The 10,162-nt window shown below is 39.7% G+C and overlaps 1 protein-coding gene across 1 annotated transcript; it reads right to left on the reverse strand.

Moving 5' to 3' along the window:
• Positions 1–483: 483 nt before the first annotated feature.
• On the reverse strand, positions 484–4,265 carry LOC126617209 (serine/threonine-protein kinase Nek2-like). Its single transcript, XM_050285242.1, has 3 exons — positions 3,559–4,265; positions 2,850–3,468; positions 484–509 (listed from the first exon to the last, which is right to left on the reverse strand). Exons 1-3 carry the CDS (start codon positions 3,721–3,723, stop codon positions 484–486), a joined length of 810 nt encoding a protein of 269 aa, XP_050141199.1. The 5' UTR covers positions 3,724–4,265.
• Between the last annotated feature and the right edge of the window lie 5,897 nt (positions 4,266–10,162).

Here is a 10,162-nt window from a genome sequence, read left to right on the forward strand (position 1 = left end):
CAATCTCACAACCCAAATAACCCAATAACTCACACTCTAAAGAAACAAATAGAGAAAGAAATATAGTGATTAATTTCTTCTCTATACAAAGCTCAAAGCTATTACAACAATAACACTTTGATGGAGTGAGAATTATCCAATGAAAGGAACAACAACCCCTTCTCTGAAAATGGTACTGTAGCAGTACCTTCTTTCTCTCCCTCTCTTCTCTTCGGCTCTCTCAATTTTCTGCACTCTATTTTCTTCTCTTCTATCCCACTCTTACTTCTCATTACAACCAAAACTTATTATTCAAAACCTCAACCGTGACTTCCCATGGACCAAGACAAAAAACCTTTTCCCTATTTTCCTCCCCAAAACAAGGAAAGGTGTTGTCCACCTTTGGTTTGTTTAATCTAAAGTATATGGCCACTTGGCCACATAATCCAACAATCTCCACCTTGGCCAAGTTCCGAAAACGCCATGATAAGCCAACCAACACAATTAGCACCCAACATCACTCCCAAACACTAGCAAGAGAACAACTCATGCTGAGCCAAATGCTCCAAAACTCCTACTACTCAACGCCTTCTTTATATAGGCAAAATGTGAGCCAAGTTCAAACAGTGAACAAACTTGGCTACACCAACAACCTTAGTCAACATATCAGCGGGGTTGTCTTTAGTTGGAATCTTCTGGAGAATGATTTCCCCTTCACCAACAATTTCACGAACAAAGTGATAACGCACATCTATGTGCTTGGTCCTCGCATGATGAACCTGATACTTAGCCAAATAAATGGCACTCTGACTATCACAATGTACCTCCACCTGCTTCTGATCAACCCCCAAATCTCTAATAAGCCCATGTATCCAAATGGCCTCCTTTATAGCTTCAGCAACTGCCATATATTCAGCCTCTGTAGTAGACAAGGCAACAGACGACTGCAAAATGGACCTCCAACAAACTGGCCCTTTAGCCATAGTAAACACATAGCCTGTAGTAGACTTCCTTCCATCCAGATCACCTGCATAATCTGAATCAACATAACCAACTGCAAAATGACCAATACCAGAGTCATCCCTCTCAAAGCATAAACCAACATCTCGAGTACCATGGAGATACCTCAATATCCACTTAGCTGCTTGCCAATGCTCTTTACCTGGATTATGCATATATCGACTCACCATGCCAACTGCATGAGCAATATCCGGTCTAGAGCATACCATTGCATACATCAAACTACCAACCAAATTTGCATATGGTATATTTTTCATTTGCAGTTTCTCTTTATCAGTTTTAGGACATTGTAGAGAACTCAATTTAAAATGAGGAGCCAAAGGGGTACTAACCGGTTTGGTTGAATCATGAACTCCAAACTTCCGAATCAACTTCTCAAGGTATTGTTTTTTATTCAAACTGACGAAACCCTTTGCTCTATCTCTAGTGATCTCCATGCCAAGGATCTTCTTCGCTTCACCAAGATCCTTCATCTCAAACTCATTCTTCATTTGCTTCTTCAATTTCTCAATCTCTTCGACATTCTTTGAGGCAATCAACATATCATCAACATATATCAATAAATAAATGAAAGACCCATCTTGCAACTTCTTGAAGTACACACAATGATCATATTGACTTCTAGAATAATTTTGGCCTCTCATAAATTTATCAAACCTCAAATACCATTGCCTTGGAGATTGCTTCAAACCATAAAGTGATTTCTTCAATTTGCAAAACAAATTCTCCTTCCCTTTCACTATATACCCATCTGGTTGACACATATAAATCTCTTCATTCAAATCACCATGTAGGAAAGCCGTTTTTACATCAAGTTGCACAAGCTCAAGATCATACTGTGCAACAAGAGCTAACATAATGCGAATTGAGGAGTGCTTCACAACCGGAGAAAAGATTTCATTGTAGTCAATGCCCTCCTTTTGTGCATACCCTTTAGCAACTAATCTTGCTTTAAATCTCACATTGCTTTTCTCATCAGCATCTTCCTTCTTGGCATACACCCATTTGCAACCAATAGCTTTCTTGCCCTTAGGCAATTTAGCTAACTCCCAAGTCTTGTTCTTCAAGAGAGAATTCATCTCATCACCCATGGCATTGCACCACCTATTCTTCTCCTCACTCTCAATAGCTTCCTCAAAATTGGATGGAATCTCTTCAGTGATAATAGGAAGAGCAAAAGCAACATAATCACTATACCGAGCTGGCTTAGTAATTTGTCTCTTTCCTCTGTTCTTGGCAATAGACTCTTGAGGTGAAACTTGCTCTTCAACTTGAATAGAATCTTCAAGTTCAACTTCTTCAACATCCTCATGGTCTCCAACTTCTTCACTTGTAGTGGCTTCGACATCAGCGGAAATAGGATTTGAAGTACCAGAAGCAACTTTCTCAAGCTCCACCTGTTGGACATCTTTCACATTCTTCTCAGAGACTTTGTACATACTTTCTTCGTCAAATGTCACATCTCTACTAATTACCAGTTTCTTCATCTCTGGACACCACAACCTGTAACCTTTGACACCACTACTAAAACCAAGAAAGATAGCCTTTTTGGCTCTAGGATCAAGTTTATTTTCAGTTACATGAAAATAAGCAGGTGAACCAAAAATACGAATATGATCATAATCAGAAGAAGGTTTTCCAGTCCATACCTCCATTGGTGTCTTACCCTGAATAGCAGCTGAGGGTAACCGGTTGATGATGTGACATGCATAATTAACTGCCTCTGCCCAAAATGACTTGCTTAAACCCGACTGAGACAACATACATCTAACCTTCTCAAGTAAGGTTCGATTCAATCTTTCTGCAACTCCATTTTGTTGTGGAGTTCCCCGAACACTGAAATGTCTCACACGCGATTTCTTTGAAGCTCTTGGCCAACCAAATGGCTGTTTCCCTCGGAGAAACCTTCTCGGGTCCGAATGGCTTCAAGAGCACTCCGAGCTCGTCAAACCTTTCTTGTTGTAGGAGACGCGCACTGAGCTCAAGCAACCCTTCCAAAGCCTCTGCACGTTGCTGGAATGATGAGGTGTCGAATCGCTGCTGTCGTGACTCGGAAGATGAATGGCTCGAAACACCAGTGGTAGGGTTCTGCTCAGGAGATTCACTGCCATTTCGAGCAGTTCCGTGGCTGCCATCAATTGTTCTGGACTTGGAAATGGTTCTGTCTACAACCTGGACTATGCACTTATCCTTGGTGATGGAGTGGTTGATGCTGTTCGGCGTGGTAGAAGGGCATCTTGCAGATGTTGATGAAATTCCACGGGTTGGAACGAGTGGATCTTCAGAAGAGGCTAAGGGGAATTCAGCCATCTTGTCAAGTCGCGGGGCATTGACAGAAACGTCTGGAGACTCCATAATCCCAAAGGGACCAACATTGGCTCTATATGGGGATTGCACAGCTGCAGTACTTGTCAAGAACGGAAGAGAAGACTGGGAAGTTTTTCTGGCTGTAGAATGTGACACCGGAAGCTTGCAATCATAAGAGTAACAAAGTTGTCAAAATCAATATATAAACTCACCAAGTTTTATCCAACTTACTAATTTAGTAGTATGACTTACCGAATCACTTTTTGAGTTGACGTGAGAAATTCTTGACTTTGTAATGTGCTTCCTGGGAGTAGCAGAAACTTTTGCTGTTGTTTCTCGTGGACTCTTAACAACATTGTACTTTGTGGACACCGACTTTCTGTTAGTGTTACCATAATCCTCCTGGGTACTTCCCATAGATACCTCGGTGAACTTAACGACTTAAATAACACGGGAATTATGAAGCACAATTTAACCCGTACACAAGTTTATCAGTTTGAACAAGAAGTATACTATGAATGACACCATGGCAAACACAACCCATCAACCCATTAAGCATAATCAATCGTTAATCAAGCTTAATTACCAACTTAATCAAATACCTATTACGAACACGTGCATCAATCCATCATAAACAAACTACGAAAACAGCAAGAAAAAGTAAGATCAACATTAACAGGAAGTAAAAAGAAAAGTACCCAAGAATCCAGAACAAGAAAAATACCAAGAAACTCGAAGAACGAGTGAATCTGCAGCTTCTTCTTTCTTAAAAACTTAAACTTTTCTTTCTAAAAAAAAAAAAAAAAAAAGGAGTTGGAGTGTTTATTTGAATTAAATGGGACAAAATTAGGAGAATCAGATTAAAGCCCTCCACCTACTTACCTCCTAATTAATTAATTTCCTAATTTTTCTCCATCAGATAAATCGAATAACAAGGTGAGCGCCAAATGGAGTAAAGCGAAGGCAAAGCCAAAGAAAGAAGAATTCAAGTTCAAAATTTGCAGAGAGAGAGAGAAAGAGAGAGGCGGGTTTGGTTTCGGGTACGAAAAGATTCTTGAGAAGGACCGGGGAAATCGGGTGGGCCCACTGCACGGATAGGTGGAGAAGGGAATGGATCCCCTCCTAAGCTTAGGAGGTTGAGCCTTCTGAGCAAATCACACGAATCTGGATTTTGATCCAACGGTTATAAACAGCCAGCTCATCTAAAAATTATATTAATTGTAGCCGTTGGATCAAAATCCAACTGTCCGTGTGATTTGCTCGACCATCTCCAATGGTGGGCTAAAACCTAAAATTCCCCCCCTCCCAAGTCCACTCCAACCCATGAATTAAAATAAACCTAAAACCCAAATGGGGGTCAAATTCCGGCCCAATTTTAGGCCACAAAGCAAAAAGGGCCCTACCAACTGAGACTAAAACCAAGGCTGTGAAGCCCACTTCCCAAATCCTACACGCCTACGCACTGCACGCGTTAGGCTTTGCTTAAATTTAGACAAGCCCACATGGGGGAGTTCCCCTGGTTGTCAGACCATCAAGTAGCCCAACGGCTACTTTTTATCATCTAACAGCTACGTTTAAATGGGCCGTTGGTTAATCCAACGGTCCAGGTTCAAAATTCAACCCTATTATTGTGATTGAACTTATTTTAGATCCGTGGTTCAAGTTGAGGCATGTCACACAACTCTTTAAAAGGAAACTTTCCAACATTGAGGCACAATTGAAAACTGAAGAAATAAAAAATCTAGTGTGTGCCCTTTATGATAAATATGCTCCCAATGTTGATGGTGGAAAATATATGAAGAAATCGAAAAATTTACAAGCACAACCTTCTTCTACCTCATCTAATGTGGCTATGACGGAAGATGATCTTATTGATGAATGGATGCATTTTGTTGAAGATAGGATGAGAAAGTGGTGGGAGGTGAGGTGGATTCTTATTTGTTTGGTCCCTTGGTACAAATTACAAAGGAGAAGTCCACAAAGTATTTAACATTCTCCTATGGTGGAAGGTGAATGGTAACAAGTATCCTATCTTGGCTGCAATTGCAAAAGATATTCTTGCAATTCAAGTTTCGACCTTGGCATCAGAGAGTACTTTTAGCATCGGTGGTCGAGTGATTTCGGATTTTAGGAGTTTTTTAACTGCTAAATCGGTGGAGGCCCTGATATGCATGTAAAATTGGTTGAGGGGCGATAATATTATTACTTTGGAGGAGGATGCACATTCGATTGACCACATTGAGTTCTATAAAAGTATTTAATCAGATAAGTATATCATTTAAAGTAAAAGAACATTCTTCATTTTCTTTTTTCAACTAAACATCAATTATATTTTTTTATGTTTTGTATTGTGTAGAGTTGGCCAAATCAACTTCAAGTATTGCCTCTCTTATTCTTGAACAACAACAATAACAAGCTCCAAAGCAATCTCAAGGTTCTAATTCACAAGAACCTCCCTTTTGCGTTTACAAGGTGCAAGGTCTTCACAAGCTCAAAGGCCTCCTAAACCTTCAAAGAATAAGTGTCCAAAAGAAAAAGGAAAGGCAAAGGTTTGAAACTTGAACAATGCAAAGTAAGTTGAAAACCAAGACTTTGTTGAATTCCATGAACCTTTTTTTTACTAATGCCATAAGGCATTTTGACATTGAACTTTGTTTGAAACTTTGAAATTTGAACTTTAGTTGTATTATGGCAAACTTAACTTTCAATTGGGTTGTAGTAAAGTATTGTGATTGGTGATCAAATTGAATTTTAGTAGATGTGATGCGTAAGGATTTAAAAGTTTAAACCCATTGATGCGTTGGATGTTGTTTCAATTTTAGTAGTTGTCATTTGCTGTAGTTTTGGTACAGGTTTGATGCTGTTTTTTTGCTGAAGTTTTTCTGCAGTTTTTCTACAGTTTTGATGCAGTTTTTCTGTAGTTCTGTTACACAATTAATGGAGGGTTTGTGGACTGGAGCAGGATTTGTAACATAGGTAGAAATATTTTAGGCCATAGGAGTTTCTAAGTATGCGTGCGACTGGGTCCGAGGAAGTAGATCATCTATAGCCACCAATTATGCTCCCCTTGAAGACATTATCATGCTCACCTTTTATTTTATAGGAAACTCAATCATTCATGATGTTCTAAAAAATGCCAGAAATTTGATATGAAATCCACCAGTAATGCAGGTTATAAGATGAAATTAAATTATGGATAAATTACATGTTACCACCTCAGGTTTGAAGTCTATTGCAATCTCTTACAACATCTTCAAAAAAATTCACTTTCATACCTCACATATTATTTTATTTCAATATAATACATCCGTTATCTTCTCTTTCCCCAGAAACCTACTCCTCACTCTTCACGTCCCCGACCCACCTTCTCCACCTTCCTCCTCTCCTTCACTCTCTTCACCTCCACCTTCTCCCCAAAACCCAGCTCGTTGAACAACTTGTCCCATGGAAACTCCACGAGGCTCGGGCCCTAACCATATCCGTGGATTGCGACACCGTGACTCTGGGATGAACACAGTCACCGAGAAGGTGAAGAACGAAGGTGAGAAATGAGAGATTGCTGCAAGCCATGGTGACCCGCTCCACTTAAAAACCGTCGAAGTGATGGATGTGGTTCGGAGAACTCGGGGAGAAATCAAACCTCGGGGAACCAGTTGGACAACGGCGGCGCAGTGGTGGATGCGTTTTGGCCTAACTAGCTGGATGGCTGGGGTGGGCTTGGGCTGGGCCTTCTAGGCCCGAGAGTTGTGGCAGGAGGTGAGGTAGAGGGAGAGGAGGAAGAGGGTGATTGCCTAGATTCCCTTTTCAATTTGGGGTGGGGGGTTGCAGGGAAGGAAGATCTTCTTTTTTTTTTTTTTTTTTTAATAATAGGGTAAATTATTATATTTTTAAATGTAAAAAAAAATTACCACGTGGCCTAAAGTTGGCAGCCACATCACAAATGTGGATTCCATATTTGCCACGTCATCACTTAACGGTTTACTTAACATATTTTCTAACGGATATATGAAATTGAAATAAAATGATAAGTAAATGTATGAAATTGAAATATTTTAAAGATGTTAGGAATTGAAATCGACCCTAAACATGAGGGAATAAAATGTAATTTACTCTTAAATTATAGTTCAAATTATTACACAATTGATCCCAACATAACACTATTTTCTACTTTTTTTTTAATATGCATCTAAATTCTAGCATGCAATCAGAAATACATCTCGTTTTCCCTGCATATCTCACCACAGTTAAAAAAAAAAAAAAAAAAACCTATCTTCTGAAACTTTGCATGTAAAATTTGTTGTTAAATTGGAGAAAATTTGCATGATGGACGGCTGCATGAATTCACGCTCTATATTATTTATTCCTCTTAGGTTCCATCAAGTCGTTGTTTGCGCCCCCACATGTAATTCGACAGAAGTTAAACTTAGGAATTGCATCGATATAATCATATGACAAGAAGAGCTAGCACAGATTCGAAGTTAACTATATATATGAGAATGCTTTTGAGAGAATGCATTCTCCATTGTTGGTTGTGCAGCCCTTGTAGGCAGACAAAGAATACCTAATCCATATCCAAATCGTAAATCGAAGGACAATGAAGTGCAACTTCCCAGGAGCATTTGCCTTCAATTATTGTAACTTTAATTGACACACCCCGACTTGAGATGTCCATTAGGATTCCGAATCGAGCTGTGATGGCCAACACCTGGAAGGTGACGAAGCCATAAAGTGTGGTGATGTGAAAAATGTGAATAAATTTAAACTTAAAAGTACCTAAATACAAGAGTGCGTTGTGAGCGGGAATGAACTCAATTCACACGTGATGACAAAGCATAAGTACAGTACAGTAAAATAGGGTGAGAATTATATCATCGATGGTAATCGTCTACACCAAGTTTTTCCAATAATCCTCGTCGATATGCAATCATTGCTACTAAACCTGGAGGGGCGAAAAAAAAGGGTGAGTGGGCTTGAAAATAAAGTTTTAGTAAAAACCTTTGGAAAATGTTATAACCCCTAATTGTAAAACCTTTATAGTTTCCAAAATATCATACTATGTATAAGTACGAAAACCAAATGCATAAAAGCACTGACAACAAAAGCATGCCATGTCACAATATCTCAGCAAAATAAACGTAAGGCAGGTGTGAATAAATCAACTAGTGTGCCAGTCGGAATCACCTAATGTGACCTGTACGACTGAACCTATTGCTCATCAGTCATATGCTAGCACACGAGTCGAAGTCACCTAATGTGACCTGTACGACAGGCTAGGTGTAATAATAAACGCTCTAGTGCTACGATCACGTGAAGCTAGCACTATGCGTGGGTCACCTACGAGTCGGAACTGCCTAATACAGTCTATACGACAGGCTAGCACCTACTTGGATCCAAGGAGAGCGTGCGGTGCGGGAGGTAAATATACACATGAAGGATGTGCCCTGGCGCTGGACGAGAGCACTAACATCGGGGTGTAGCAATGATGAGCACTATATGAACATATGCATGCCAATTTGATTCAACCATTTCAATCTACCATGTAACCTTACTTGGACTTACCTGCGCGTCCCACGTTCACCTTAACATTTCAAAGCATTGACAACAATTATATGCAGGTAATATGCATATGGATATGCCATGATGCAATCTAAAACTCAACCATATCATAGTATTTTAATATATATATATATATAAGACATGGCATAAAATGCATAAATCAATTTAAAAGCATTGTGGAAACTATCAATCATATATATACTATAAAAAGGAAAAGACTCAATCACCTGAGGTCAACGCTACAACTCCTTAGCACAAATATCAAGGCGTCACGAACGATCGTCGCCTAGAACAAATATTTAGTCACGTCTCAGAATTCTTATCGATAGAACACATAACTTACATAAAACACATCCCCAAGGACGTTCCAGAATGATTTGAGACCCATTGGCCATAAGTCAACCGTTGGTCAAAGATCGATGGTAAGGTCCATAACCCTACGTAGCTCGATCCAAAAGATTTGCATCACAAATTTCTGATCCGTAACTTTCAAAGATACACATTATGCTTCTAAAACATCATACTAAAGTTTCATTACGATCCAACGATTGGATCTCCACCAATTGTAAATTCAAGTGGCAGTCAACGTTTTATCTTATGAACTTACAAATTCAATTCGGGAAGATCCGTATGTCGGATTCCCGATCTGTTAGTTTCTATGATCCTCAAATATTACGTACTATAATGTATTAAGGTTTAGTGACGATCCAACTGTCGGATCGTTGATTGCTGTACTATTCAAGTGGTGGACCTTAATGGAACTAAGTTCAAACGGTGGAAATTTCGTCAATCAGACTTCACATATGAAATTGAAGTATCAAATTTAGCCTAGGAAAGTTAGGGGATGCCTCGGCCCACACGCCGCCGCACGGACGGTCGACTGCCCCAACTCACTGGAAAAATCAACTATTTCTAAAAATTCTCACATTTCACATAAATGAAGATCTCAATGAGTAAAGCAAGTTTTATACCTACTACCAAGTCCAATTTGGCCGGGAAATACTTCAATTCGTCTCGAACCTGCCCGAACCCTAAAATTTGGGTGAGCTTCGATTCGCCAAATTTGCAACTCTGTTGTCCCCAAACTTGTTTGGGCTTTGTTCCTAACCTCTAAAGAAGTGCTTTGATGGTGAAGATCGAGTGTATTTCATTCGGAATTGGTGGATTGCCACCAAGAGTCGCACGGCGCCGTCACCGCCGTAAACCATGAAAAGGCCTTTGAATTTTTGGGCCTCGTAAAACTAAGGAGGAGGGGCGTGATGATGTTTGCAGGTGATGGGGGGTCCTAATTCGTAGGAAA

Source organism: Malus sylvestris, chromosome 3 (assembly GCF_916048215.2).
Source record: "Malus sylvestris chromosome 3, drMalSylv7.2, whole genome shotgun sequence".
Taxonomy (NCBI): Eukaryota; Viridiplantae; Streptophyta; class Magnoliopsida; order Rosales; family Rosaceae; genus Malus; species Malus sylvestris.

Excerpts from the sequence above, each read along its gene's own strand:
- LOC126617209 (XM_050285242.1), bottom strand. The coding sequence starts at position 3,723 with ATGGGAAGTACCCAGGAGGATTATGGTAACACTAACAGAAAGTCGGTG. Across the intron at positions 3,469-3,558 it reads TCAACTCAAAAAGTGATTCG|CTTCCGGTGTCACATTCTAC; the intron begins GTAAGTCATACT and ends TATGATTGCAAG. Across the intron at positions 510-2,849 it reads GAGCTTCAAAGAAATCGCGT|TGTTTGGGAGTGATGTTGGG; the intron begins GTGAGACATTTC and ends TTCTCTTGCTAG.